The sequence below is a fragment of the Polyodon spathula genome, chromosome 17 (genome assembly GCF_017654505.1).
Source record: "Polyodon spathula isolate WHYD16114869_AA chromosome 17, ASM1765450v1, whole genome shotgun sequence".
Classification (NCBI taxonomy): Eukaryota; Metazoa; Chordata; class Actinopteri; order Acipenseriformes; family Polyodontidae; genus Polyodon; species Polyodon spathula.
In genome coordinates, this window is record NC_054550.1 from 28,844,555 (window position 1) to 28,859,483 (window position 14,929).

Consider the following 14,929-nt stretch of genomic DNA (forward strand, 5'->3'; position numbering starts at 1 on the left):
TTTTTCATATAACAATCCCTGGTTAATGTAACCTGTGACGTTTTTAGTTCTCCTGTGCCATTTTGAGGATTGCTTTGGTGAGGGAACATAGTCGGAAATTTGAATATGGGGATAAAAACTGGTTTAAAATATTGGGCACACTACATTTTTTGATGAAAATGGTGACCCTAATACGCTGATCTTGTCTTTGTCTATCACACACTACATGATAAACCCAATAACTAAAGTGTACTATATGTCATGTATGAAAATAATACAATACAGACTTATAGTTCTTGTTTGAAGAGCCACAGGATTTTTGACTTAATCTAGTGCTTAGATAGATTTTTCTCAGGTTGCTACAAAGGACACTCACTTAGCAAACTGTGTATGCAGTGGAGATATCTAGATTCTAGGTATCTCAAATATGTCCCGCTTTTCTGACTTTAAAATTATTTTTTGAAGCTGTAATATTGTTGTTTGAGAGTAATTTTAATCTTTGAAAGGAATTAATATCCTGAATAGATTGTAGCTAAGATGATACGTCTGCAGAGGGATCTTGCTTGAACAGGGAGCTATGAGGTAAACTCCTGCATAGGCTCTTATTTTAAATTGGGTGTTGAGCAGAGATGTTAATAACACGGTGTCTGGATCCCTAGGCCCTTAGCGCCAACCTGAAGGCCATGGTGACTTTTAGAGAACAAAACAATGTTAAAAAAAAAAAGTCAGAGATTGACTCCCAACGGTATTTTTTTTCCAGCTTATAGCCTTTTCAGATTTCAAGGAGAAAAACATTTTCCGACTCATAAAAGTAGTAAAGTTGAGCAACAGCTTTGTAGAGAACACAGTAAGTAACATCAAGATATTTTTTTTTGTTTATGGCTTGTTATTAATATATTATTTTGTCATATAGTTCCTGCTTTCCTATAGCAGCAAACTTTGACAGAAACCACAGTGCTGCAGCATAATACTATAAGATTGCATGCCAGTGGATATACCACTAGTTATTGTTTATGGCCTTCATGTTTTCCAGCACATAATATTAAATTATATAGAAATTGTTTGACTTACTTGGCATTCAGTTACTGCTTGATCAGCTGGAATATCACATATCAGTTTTTAATTTTAAAATCTGGAAAACATAACAACAAACCCAAGCTTGAGGATAGCATATGTGTCTTCTAAAAAATTATTTATTTCTTCCTTTCTGTATGTTTTTACAAAATGTTTCAACCTTTGAATTTAATCATGTGTGTTATTGTACAGCTCTTTGAGATGACACTAAGGAACGTTGTGGTGGGGGTTCTCGTCGTTATAGCAACCCAAACAACAGACATTTTCCTTGACTAATTTTATTTTAATATAATCTGGTATCTTTCCACAGTGTTTTACATCTTTTAAAATGTGTTGATTAAGTTTTTTTTCACAAAATAGATTACCTCTAAACTGATTTAAAGTACTGTAATACATAGCAGATCATTTTACAACGCTGGCCTTTTTTTTTTTTTCCCTATCCAAATTCATGGTAGTTACTCTTGCCGAGCAACTGTGTCGAGCAACTACAGTTACCAAACTTAATGTAAAAACCAGTCTATCGCCAAAACTGTTCCAATTGTTTGCCAACTGAAACCGATTCTACTTGTGTCACTGTATCGAGACACTCAAACTATTTGCAAAACTACATTTTATTATCTGTTGAATTGAAGAAATGAGTAAAAAAAAAAAAGTGGATAAATGTTCTTTTTGTTCTTCTTCCTATTCTCCTTGCTGAATAAGTAAAACATATTGTAAAAGAAGATGGATCTGGGCATACTTGTAGGGGTTGAAGAGAACCAGTGAATTCAATTTGTTGGTTAAAAAAAGATTATCAAATGTCAGTTGGCTGTTTTTGTACGTGTTTTTGGTCAGGTAGTTTAGACTTTTTTTTTTAGCTCCCCAGCATTATGAGTTACGCTTTTCATCTTCTGGAATTTGCATGAAAGTTTTTTTATAACAGAAATTTAAAAGAAATCTAGACAAATTGGCCCTAGTTCCATTTCTATAAAGCATGCATTTAATTGGCAATCATATTAAAGGTCTGTAAGGAAGAGGGAAGGATTTATGTTCTTCACATGAGACTAGTTCATGGAGTCTGTATATGTGCAGAGCTAATTGGCGCATCTGGTAAAGGCTCTCCTCGTGGAGTGCAGGATGCACCCTATAGCCTGGACGTTGGCGGTTCGAGTCCAGGCTATTCCACTGCCGACCATGGATGGGAGTTCCCAGAGGGCAGCGCACAATTGGCCGAGTACCGACCAGGTGGGGAGCACTTATGTCAGCCAGGGTTTCATTGGCTCACCCGCACCAGCGACCCCTGTAGACTGGCCAGGCGCCTGCGGGCCTGCCTGTAAGTTGCCCAGAGCTGCATGGTCCTCTGATGCTGTAGCTCTGTGGTGGCTGCATGGCGGGCCTGCAGAGTTAAAAGGAGCAGACAGCTGACCACACACGGGGGAGGGACGACACACGACACCGTCTCCATTTGTACCTGCTTCTAATTATAATGCCTAGTTTCAAACCAACTATTCATGACTTGTTTGGTATAAAATGTTTTCTCTTCCCTTATTTATTAAGAAATGTATGGGGCACTGTGCATTTCTGGAGCTTTCTGCAGTATTAATTTTCCATTCTTCAAATAAATAATCTTTGCAAGTCATTTAGACTGGTAAGCTCTTTTTACCATATCCTGAAGAACCACTTTTAAATCCAGTATACTCCTGGTTAATTTAAGATGTTACTATTGCTTGTTACTTTTATTTGTGGGTATACGTTGAGATTCTGATTTATGAACAAAAAAGACATCTAAAGAGCACAAAATCCCCTCACTGCTTCAGTTTCATTATTACAGCTCTTGTCAGCTTCCTTTATTCATAAGAAGTGCTTTGGCCGCTCCTTTTTAACTCAGTGTGTTACTCCCACAGACAGAAGGGGGATGGGATGATGGGAGACAACATAAACAAACAATTACAGGAATTTTTCTATCAGGCAGATGAATCAAGAAGTAATCTGGACTAGAGATGTTAAATTTACAGGTTGACCTGGGCTGAACACAAGTGATCCTTGAGGTGATGGACCTCTAATAAACCGAATGTAGGTTTCTTTATGGATTACAAGGTGGCAAAATAAAATTCAAGCATTCCAATTCAACTTTAGGCATGGAGTGACTCTTCTTACTGAAATAATGAAGTGCCAGTAAAATAAATCTCCCAACATAATTGAAATACAAAGAATGAGCCATGTAGTTGAGAGATGGCTGAAAACAAATGGATCACATTCAGGGATGATTTTCGCTACAGCCAGTTCTTGCTCGGCCTAATTACTGTACGATTTAAAACAAGCTCTGTGTTTATGCTTCCCTGCAAGCAATCAAGCACACAAAGGCGTTATTCTAGTCTGGAAATTGTAATAATTAGGTAAATGAATTTGATATTTTGTAAAAGTTGTTGCTGCCACCTGGCTTGTTGTCTTTCATTCATTTCATGTTACACGCATGCAGTGCAAGCAAATATCTTTTGATTATTACAAATGAATGCAGGAGAAAGGCATTTCCACGTCCATCCTATTTTCTGGAATTCTTTTTAATATTTTCATTCCTGGGGGGGAACAGATGGCTGTGCCTGATATCGTAGCAGTTGTTCTGAATTGCAGGTGTGGAAGTACAGGTGCTGCATCAGCACAAGGAGCAAGCAGCAGAAGAAAGCTGGTGTTTTTTTCTATAGAAAATTCATGAAGAGAGAATAAATGTTACAGTACTTTAGAGACGGTGTAGAATGGACATGGAGAGTAGAAATTAGACACTAAGAACCAAGAAAGACACAAACTAAGCATTGGGCTGTATGCTTTACAGAAGTCTTGTCGCTTGTAATTGAAATGGCGATCCCTACCCAGAAACGGCGGTTTACAGCATGACGATTTGCTTCGGATCAATTGAATGTGATAGGTACTATAGGAATGTGCAGAGTTTGTTTTGCTGCTATTTTAGGGCATGTCGTTTTTATTATATGTTATGTGACAAAACCTTAAGAGGTTGTATAGTGGTTAGAGCATTCACCTTTCACCACTGGGACCTTTATTATATTCTGACCTGGGATAGATCTGTTTAGTTAGTTGTGCTGATCCCGGCTTACCTTCTTGTGGACAGCCCACATTGAAAATTGAGACAACAACATTAAAGCTGTTGTATATTGTGAAATACCCATAAGACTGGCTCAGTCCTTTGGTGGCTTCAACTCAGTGATTCAGTTGGACATGTCTGTAAGGATTTAAACTGAATCCAAATGTTTTGAATCCCTTACAATATGCCTTGATTCAGTGCATAATATTAATTTATAAACAAAAAGTCTACATTGGAACACTGACCACCTTAGGAATCTACATTTTAAAAGGCATTGTAATCCCGTTGTGGGGATCCTATTTAAAATATGTGCTAGTTTTTCCTTGAGGTACAGATCATAAAATGGTAAATTGACAATATGCCGAATATGTTTCATCTTAAGGTACATACCAAATTTTGCCCCCTTCCCCCAGTATATTAAGCATCAATTTTTGGTAGAATCTGTAGACAGCAGGGTACCAGTGTGAGGAAATAAGCAGCTACCTGCCATTAGGCAGCACAGTATGTAATGTACACAAAAAAAAAAAAAAAAAACTGTGACAAATAATCTGTTCTAAACCCCAAACCCTGTTTTTCTAGTCATGATAATTGTGGATTACTCCCTTTTATAGTGAATGTGCATGAAGACAATTCAGAGCATCAGGGGTGAAACAAACACACAGCAGGGTGCCTGGCCAAGTATTGTGTACAGTTACTGATAACATCAGACATGTATTCAGATAGTCAAGGGAGATATAAGCCATTTTGTTGTGAGTTGTACTACAGTACCTGTCTGGGTCACACTGAGCTTGCAAGTTTCAATTCAAGTTGGTTGAGATGGTTAACCTTTTTCCACAACCTGGAGTGGATTAAATCATCTGCATTTTGTAGTTGTTGTCCATTCACACTATAGGTGAAACCAAGAATATGTATAGGTTGCTATGTTAAGAGTGGTATGTGATTGCACGTGGTTTAAAAAAATGTTGTATTTGTTGAAAAGATTTTACTGTATTCGCTAATCCTTTATGCAGACTCTCCTCTCTGTTGATCATGTTCAACACAGAGGAAATTATGTGTTACATGAGCATTAGCATAATTTAGGCAGGACTTTTTGTTTGCTAGAAATATAGCATAAATATAAATATGGTTTGGAACACAGTCTTTATGAAAGAATGGCCATTCTTCACGGGTTGCCCTCTTCAAGTTACATTCCTTTTGTGCAGTTAACATTTAAGATCCTGCCATCAGGCACTGTATTTACTTTCACTACAGGACAATTGTTAGAACTGTTAGAGCACTAAGCTGAATATGAACTGACTCATAAAAGTTTCTGATGATGATACAGTCTGTCCATATTTTCACCACATGAGGCCTATGTGTTTTTGTGGGAGATGGCCCCTTTAACAGGATAATGTGGTTCTTTGACCTGAGGAAATTATTTTTTTCAAGTAGAGTACATACAGTATCTTGATTGTTGTTTTTGGAGAAGAATGAAAGTGGGTAAAAGGAGAGTTTACTGTTGATGAAATGCTATGTTGAGTGCCTTTTGTCTAGTTTATATATATATATATATATATATATATATATATATATATATATATATATATATATATATATATATATATATATATGTTTGAGTTTTTTCTGCTAATCTCCATGAGAGTTCATTTGGTCTTTGCTCTTTGCATTTTGTTTTAGGGGTTGGGGAATATTGCCCAATTCCCGCCATGTTTTAACAACCATAATGCATTTAATATGTATACAGTACTTCCTGTAATCTTCATTGACAGGATAATTAACACCTCACAGAGAAGGTTTTATTTAACTTCTTGTTCCAAAGTGATAATTCCCATAATATCGTAATAGTTATTAAAGATGAAATGATATAAAAGCAACCTGTTTGTGGGCTTTACTATTCCCTTTAGTAAGGAAGTAAAATTAAGATCACAAGAAAATACATGCGGTTTACAACTATCAACAGATTAAAAAACTTTTATTTTTTAGGAGAATTAAATAAAGCAACTGGTTTTCCTTTTTCCTATTTTATCTGGATCTCATTCATGTGGCTTACTTTACAAATTCAGAGTCAATGTTGTACCCTTTTGCTTGCGCATTGTTTGAACTTTTCATGTCTGGACACAGATTTCAAAACAACTTGCATCAAAGTTCATGACTTCAAATAAAATGTTGGCTTATATTGAATAGTCAATTAAGAAATATGAGTCCTGTCTAATGATTTTATGATCTTGCTTGCTGTATTTATTTTTGTACCTACATCCAGCTGGAGTCTTTCTTTCAATCAACAATGCTACATGTTAGCTATCCTATACTTACTGAAACTGACATGCAAGCCATACAGAATCGCTGGGCAACTGGCTCTTATAAAAATATAAATGTGGCTGAACTCAAAAATCAAGAGACCTGTTTCTTCAGGAGGTAAAATGGAAACCAATGGTAACATGTTATCACATATGTGTTGTAATTGTATAATATGATTTATCACTTTAAAATGCACCACTTGGTAGCCTGGCCTATTCACTCAATGTTAAATGTTTACTCTAGCAAATGTTGGAACCTAATCCTAAGTGTTTTTGCCACTGTAGGAAATAGGAGGCTTTTGGAAAAGATTCTTATTAAGGAAACTGCAGAGGGAAACAGAGTGACCATGGCAACAGCAGGCAGATATCCAGAGAGACCCAGGTAAGAAGAACAGAATACAATGTATTCCTAAGGGTTTCACTTGCAGTGCTTTGTTTGTTCCGTGGTTCCATGAAGAGGAATCATGAAAGCGAAAGGGCTAAGTGGATTAGGCATGGTGTGTTCTCCAACCAAAGAAATCCTAACATCCGCCTGGATACCATTAACTCTCTGCAACATCCTATTACAAACATTAAGACAAATATTGAAAAGCTCCAGTTCTTATGGGTGTGTCATATTCTGATAAAGTATAATTTGAACAGAAAAGTGCTGGGTTATTTTGGTTTAATTTCACTGTCAAAAAAGTGTCCATTACCTGGTGTCGTTACAATGGTTAGTAGTTACATTTTTCAAATGTTGCCTGTTTTTGGTACAGTAATGTTCAGTACTGCTTAATTTATTCAAAAACAAACCGTTGAAATAAATCATGTGTGACTGACCCTTCCAACAGTACTGTGACCCCTTTTAATTTAATGACAAGGCCCAATGGAAGGTTTGAATTGTACTGAACAAGCATGTCAGTGTTTCTTAAAAGCTTCTCTGTTATTTATTTGAATTTAAAGAGATGGTAAATAATCCTTTCCGAGGTTAAAGCTGTTTTCAGCTGTTCACAATTTACAGGTTATGCAAGACACAAGTTATTTTTAAAAAACCTTCAGCTGAATTGGTTAATATTTCCCAGAACTGTTGCACTGTCAAAAAAAAAAAAAAAAAAAAAACAGCAGCAGAGCTGAGAGACTGTAGATCACAAGGCCATTCTGATAGCCTCTTATCTCCATGGCAACTGCAACGGTTCCTTATGAGAGTAGGTGAAGTAAATCTGCATGCACATGGCATGCTTCCAACGTTTCAAATGAAAGAGCACTTTGAATTGCTGCCAAGTTTAGAAGGAGCAGAACTGTCAGGACTGCTTAATGCTGGCACTTTGCACTGGGCAGGCTTTCATTTCCCAGAATCCTCTAGTTTGGCAGACTTCCAAGTGCTTAGCGGAAGCTAAAAATTAACCCATGCGATTGACTGCGGCGAGCAGAAAATTTTCCACATGGATAGTGCCACAAATGAACAAGTAAATAGAAATTGTGTAGGGGTGGGTGAATACATTAGCACAGCAAAACTAAGCATTAATATTTAGCACATGCTGACTTTGAGGGAACCAAATGTTTGGTCACTTTCTGACCGCTAAAAAAATATATAATAACTGAAATAAACTTATGTACTGTAGTTTTACTGTAAAAAAACAGAATTGGTGCATTTGTTGAAAGTCCTGGCTGTTTTTAAGCTTTATTAATGTTTTTTTTTTTTTGTATTGTTCTGTGAAATAGCAGTGCATAACCATAGCACAGAGGGGTCTATTATTGGTGTATGAATAATTGGCACAAACATGCTTTTTTTTCTTTTCTTTTTTCAATCTGTATTGAGATCAAGGGCGTCTGCTTAATTTTCCTGTACCAGTCACAAGGTTCTAATACAAATAGATTGAAAATTGTCTTTCGCTCAGGCAGCTGGAACGAGTTCAGGAAAACTGTCTGGCACTAATTCTAAAGAAAAGGCATGTTTTCAAGCCAGTTCTGTTAATGCAAGCTTTCTTTTTGCTTACTGTACTGTAGTGTTTTAGTACAATTTTGTTATTGTGCTAATCTGTGTGATATTTAAAGATTACATTATTGCATTTTGTCTAACTGAAAGTTTGCTATGTGTTTTGCCCATATGTGTGTGTGTGTGTGTGTGTGTGTGTGTGTGTATATATATATATAAAAATAATATGACACACACTTGTAATTGTATAGTATTGTTGGCAATACTGTGGAGTAAATGGTAGCATTTTTTTTTATGTGAGTGAGTGTAAATGCATTCTTTTGAACAGAGTAACCTGTTTTCTAGTTATAAGTGGTCTACCTGCCTTTTATTTAAATGTTTGTCCTTTTCCCTGTTCTTGTTTTTCTGTCTCTACCCCCCCTCCCCTCTCTCCTCCTATCCCCTTTCTTTCAGTTGTATAACAGGAGAAAGTTTTGTTCCATTTCCCGAGTGATATTAATCAGTGGCAGAGGCCAGGAGCAGGGGCTACTCTTGGCTGTACATTTAGGTAAACAGTCTGTGAGTCAGGGAGCCAGCATGTTTGAACTTCCCTAATGTTTGGCAGATTTTAAACTAATGTCTGCAGTCACGAAAATACATAGAGACAGCCCTGGGGACAGATTTATTCAGTGTGTTACAATGCAATTCAACTCCTTCTCATGCCAACATTTACAAAATATGTTGTTTTTTTTTTGTTTTGTTTTGATTGTTAATTTTCATTTGACTCCTATGAATGTTATTTACTTGATTGGCACTGAACAATAACATATTTTGTTGCTGAGCCTTGGGCAGAATACAGTAAAGATTCAAGGAAATGTTTTTTTTCATGTTAGTGAGGCATATTACTTGTAGAACTTTAATTCCTGACTGCATTAAGCATAGGCCTAGACCACAACTATTGCCAAATACATGTTTTCAGGGTTCAGCAAACTGCAGTCAGCTTCTTTCTTTTATGAGACTCACGGCAATACATGACTTGCAGAGATTCTGTCATACAGACAACACAATACACAAAGATATCTTGTACAGGTATTTTAGACCAGCATTTAGGAGACAGCATGGCACTGACTACAGGAAGTAGAGCAGTTAGGTAGGTAGAGGATTGAGGCCACCGGTAAGTTCATCCATTTGATGCCCAGTTGGATTGAAACCGGGCAGTTGTGCTGACCAAGGTCACTGAAGTCTCTTTCATGCACCTCAGACAAGGCCAGGGTCATATTACCATATTGAAAGGTGTCTATTGTGGTATACACATCAGTAATAAGTAGCAGGTACATAGGAGTTATGCTGCCTTGTAAGGGAATAAAAGGACCCAGTCTATATGCAAATGCTTCCAAAACAAATGATGGAGGGATAAGTAGTTTATTTGAGATGTGTGCTGTATTAAATGGATTATAATCAGATTATAATCAGGCCAACTTTTTTTTTTTTTTTTTTAAAGTTTGTGAATAAATGCTGATCACTAGCTGCCATGTGAAATCACTTGGAAACAATTGAAATGGTTCCCAAAGTTACAGCCTCCAGTGCTACATATGCTATCTTTATAAAGTTCTCACAGCACTTCCAGTCACAACAGCATGACCAAAATATGATGATTCTAATTGTGGTGCATGGAAGGCTACTTCAACGTACAGACATTCCTTTCTGGGGAAAATGTCTCGCTATCATTTAACCCTATCATGAGCATTAGTGGAATTTTTTTTTCCACAAGGTTACATGCAAACTTTTTTTTTTTTTTTAAATCAACTATGGTATATTTTGCAGTGCATATTTTACTTTTGAATTAGTCACCTCTTAATGTGTACAGTAAGAGCTGGAGCTAATTTCTCTGGCAATAGAGGAGGTTAACAATTGTCTGCTGCAGTGTCTACTCTAGTGGATCTGATTGTCCTTGTAATTTACATATTGGTTTTAGATTGATGTAATCTTACAAATCCATGGTCCTGGTTTTTATAACATCGTTAACAGGGGTGGTGGGAGTAGATGAAAGATAGAAAAAAGAAGAAAAAAAAACCTCTCACAATTGATCAGTTGTGTACTGGCTACACTTGTTTTTGTGTGTTAATATATATATATATATATATATATATATATATATATATATATATATATATATATATATATATATATATATATATATATATATACAAATCTAAACACATATATAACTATTTAAAAAATGCATGTTTTAGATAGGGTTAGCAAAAAGAAATTGGGCTCAGCTCAAAAATAAAACAGTACTATACGTAGTATACACACAGTATGAGGTAATTGTCGTATTTATTAAAAGACGGATTCATCTACAGAAGGAATGAAATAAAAAAAAAAACAGTTCTGTCTAGATCAGCACAGTTTATGTGTTACATAGGGCTGCTGTTTTTTTTTTTTTTATCCCCCCACAAGGACTGAAATTTAATCTCGGTGACGTCACTGTGTCTAGAGGAAAGCCTCGTTGGTTCAGCTAAAGTAGCATCTGCTATGACTACAGTGTAAAAGAAGAAAACAAAAAGCTGCTGGACAAAGCTAATGCCGTGTAGTTTGTACCGTGTATAAGTACAGCAGTTACCTGTATACGTCGATGTGCATTCAGTGTATATTAAATGCATTATAAAATCACTACCATGTTAATATGGCAAATTATAGTAGCAGGGTATTTTTTAAATATTACCAAGCCTGCACCAAAGCTACCCAGCATCTCAATGTGTTATATTGTTGGTTAGTGTGGACAAAACATATTCCCCTGTACAAAACAACGTCCTCCATACTTTGCCTGTATAATAACAGTACAGTACAATATTGCTGATGTCAGCAAAACTAATCCTATCCCTGTGAATCAATACACAGCATTTTGTGCGATAAAAACGTGTGTACGGGTTATAACTGATGATAGACTGCTACTGAGGGCTGCGGCCGCGTGTATGAACAAATAGTAATCTTAGCACGTTCCTGACGGCAGGGCTATGTCCTAAAACCGATCAATGTCTGTGCAGCACATCTACAACACAGAAGGGGGAGGGGTGTGAGCATGCGCCGTGGAAACGCAACAAGTGGCTTGTCAGTTTGTTACAGAGAGGAACTGCGGAGCGTGGTGGTGACGTCACAGCTCCAGCCAGGTGGCATTCCAAGTGGAGAGAGAGAACGTAGAGTCACAATCAGAATTCAAAATCAGATTTTTCGAGTCAGAATGTGAGGCGTGCGGGTTGTAAATGTGAAACCTGCAAGCAACGATCGCTAGTCACGCACATTTTACACCGAATCTGAGCTCGAGAAGGAAGAGCAGTTGTTTGCAAACAACACAACAGCAAAGTGGGATTGTTGAGAAAGGAAAGAGGACAGTGAATATTGAAAGGGGACGAAAAAAGCAAGCAACATGTCTTCTGCACAAGTGTCTTCTTCGAGGAGACAGTCGTGCTACCTCTGCGATTTGCCTCGCATGCCATGGGCAATGATTTGGGATTTTACCGAACCAGTTTGCAGAGGCTGCGTAAATTATGAAGGCGCAGATCGGATCGAGTTTGTGATTGAGACTGCCCGCCAGCTGAAGCGAGGTCATGGTTTCCAAGATGGGAGATCACCTGGACCACCACCCCCACCAACAGTAAAAGCCCAAGCAAGTTTACCAGCAAAAGAAACCGTGCAGCTGAATCATGTGGACGGGTCATCGAAAGCGCCACAACCGGGATTGGATCGCTACTCGCTGAACACAGAACGACCCCGATTTGAGTACCCGGGCATGGGCGTCCACGCTGGCAGGCTTCCTAATGGCCTGAGCGGTCCAAATGGATTTCCTAAACCTGACGATGGACCCCCTGAACTGAACAGACAGAGCCCCAACTCACGTAGAAATCACGGAATGGTTCCGGTCCCTGGCCAGATGAATGTGCCTCCTAATCTTTTACCCCAGACAATGCTGAATGGCCCGGCTACTGCAGTAGCGATCCCTCCGCATGGTCTCAGCAGCCGACCCCCTCCTCCAACAAGCTTGGGAGCTTCTTTATCCATGGCGACACAGTCGATGTCTGACGCAGGGAAAAGACCGGGTTCAGTGTCCAGCACTGACCAGGAGAGGGATTTGAAAGAAAAACAGCGCAATGCAGAAGCTTTGTCTGAGCTCAGTGAAAGTTTAAGGAACAGAGCTGAAGATTGGACAAACAAACCTAAAATTGTGAGAGAGACTCTAATTACACTTTCCAACAGCACTCCATTTGATGTCAGGTTTAAAAAGGACCACTCTTTAGTGGGCAGGGTGTTTGCTTTTGATGCCGTCTCCAAACCGGGGATGGAATACGAGCTGAAAATATTCGTAGAGTACCCCAGTGGAGCCGGCAACGTGTTCTCCAGCGCATCCGGGGTGGCCAAGCAAATGTATCAGGACTGCATGAAAGATTTTGGTAGGGGGCTTTCCTCTGGCTTCAAGTATTTGGAATATGAAAAGAAGCACGGCTCGGGTGACTGGCGGCTTCTTGGTGATTTGCTTCCAGAATCGGTACGTTTCTTTAAAGAAATGGTAGGTTCAGAGATGCTGCCACAGCCTTACATCGATGCCAGCTGCCCTTTGTTACCCACTGCTTTGGTTAACGTCCCTCGTGCCTTGCCAACAGCAAACGCCCCAAGGACTGGTATTCGTAAAAGGAAAGCTTCTCCGGAGCCCGACTCGGCAGAGGGACCTTTAAAATTGTCCGAGGAGCAGCAGAGGCAGCAGTGGATGGCAAGCCAAAGTGAAGCACTGAAACTCACCATGGCTTATGGATCGAACCATGGGGGACACCCACCTCTTGTACCCGGTCACCCCACACACTCCAACAGGACAACCCCACCTGAAACCGCACCCCAGAACGGACAGTCCCCTATGGCTGCGCTCATGTCGGTTGCAGACACCTTGGGCAATGCCCATTCCCCCAAAGATGGAAGCTCAGTGCATTCTACCACCTCTACAAGGCATAACAACAACAGCCCCGTCTCCCCACCTTCCATAACCGGACAGCGTCGCTTGGCGTCCCGCAATGGAGAAATGAATCTTCCCGTGGCACCCCCACCTACTAGTGCCCACACTGGCATGGACCAAGTTCACCCTCAAAACATTCCAGATTCCCCAATTGCCAATAACGGACCCCTGTGCTGCACCATTTGTCATGAACGTTTGGAGGACACACACTTTGTACAGTGCCCGTCAGTGCCCAACCACAAATTCTGTTTCCCTTGTTCTAGAGAGAGCATCAAAGCGCAAGGGGCAACTGGTGAGGTGTATTGCCCTAGCGGAGAGAAATGTCCACTGGTTGGTTCAAACGTGCCTTGGGCATTTATGCAAGGTGAGATAGCTACAATTTTAGCTGGGGACGTTAAAGTGAAAAAAGAGAGAGACCCTTAAATGTATGATTCAGAATTTCTGAAAAGAAAATATATACACACGTTGTGAATATAACAAACTGACAAAATTAGTCTTATGTACAGACATTGTTATTTTCGTCGTATGTTTCTATATTTTGAAACAAAAAGTATGTACTCTTCTTCATTTGAAGGAAGACGCTGTTTTGTTAAACAGAATTTACTGACTGGTTACTGCATAACTGTTCTCATTTTTGGTGGCAGTGTGTTGGCTAGGTACACAGTTGAAGCACTTACTGCTGCTAGTGTGTTTTTTTGTTGTTTTTTTTTTTGTAAATGTATGCACTTCTCTAAATTTGCCAAGGCCAGTGTTGACGCCTGAAAATGCAAACAAATTGTTAAGCAATGGTGACAGCTTGTTCTGTTTATAAACCCCGTGTTAGCAAAGGTGAGGGGTACTGTGTTTTTTTTTTAATTATTATTATTTTACAAGGGCAAAGTGTTTCATTTTCTTGTGACTTAAACATTTATTTTTACTACGTTTTTTTTCCTCTCCTTTTTCTTTTGCTTTATTGATGCACGGATGCTTAAGTAGAGCAAATGCTGTACATGAAAATATGCTCTGTCTGTCCTTTATACATTTCTGTAGTAACAGAAGACTGTAATGTGCCTTGGAGCTGAGTAAATTGTAATAAATTCAGTTGATATTAATACGTGGTGAGTAGTCAGTTTGTTCTGCACGTGTACAAACAACTTTTCCCAGTAAGATGTGTTAATAAATCAAAAGTCAAGTACTGTATATTCAAATAAAAACGAAACAGTAAATGAAGCGTCACAGGTTTGGCAAAAAGCTTGAATGCTTAAAAAATATTACTGCACTCATCAAATTTAAGAATGCTCATTTGTTTTTCATTCATGTTTATTCACCTTAATTTACAATGACTAATTGAGTGTGTGTGTGTGTGTGTATATATATATATATATATATATATATATATATATATATATATATATATATATATATATATATATATATATATGGTGGTATCCTTGTTTTATAAACAAAATATGCAATTTTGGGAAAGTTATATACCAATAAAGTATAATAATAATAACAATAATGATGAACAAAAATGTGCATGTTATACAGTTGGTAACACAATATTTTGGATTAAAAAAAAAAAAGTCCAGCAAAGACATTTATTACATTTGAATTATAAAAGA

General features: G+C 38.2%; 2 protein-coding genes across 2 annotated transcripts in view; both read left to right on the forward strand.

The window, feature by feature from the left end:
• Nucleotides 1–6,434: 6,434 nt before the first annotated feature.
• Nucleotides 6,435–14,929, forward strand: part of LOC121329728 (protein TALPID3-like) — an 86,314-nt gene continuing 77,819 nt past the window's right edge. The window contains exon 1 of the mRNA XM_041275442.1: nt 6,435–6,808. The gene's annotated coding sequence lies outside the window, so the exon portion shown is untranslated. The remainder of the gene's footprint in view (nt 6,809–14,929) is intronic.
• LOC121329727 (probable E3 ubiquitin-protein ligase IRF2BPL) lies at nt 11,301–14,416 on the forward strand. The gene has a single exon (XM_041275441.1). The coding sequence runs from the start codon at nt 11,751–11,753 to the stop codon at nt 13,746–13,748; it is 1,998 nt and encodes a 665-aa protein (XP_041131375.1). The 5' UTR covers nt 11,301–11,750; the 3' UTR covers nt 13,749–14,416.

Coding starts and splice junctions, on each gene's coding strand:
- LOC121329727 (XM_041275441.1), top strand. CDS start 11,751: ATGTCTTCTGCACAAGTGTCTTCTTCGAGGAGACAGTCGTGCTACCTC.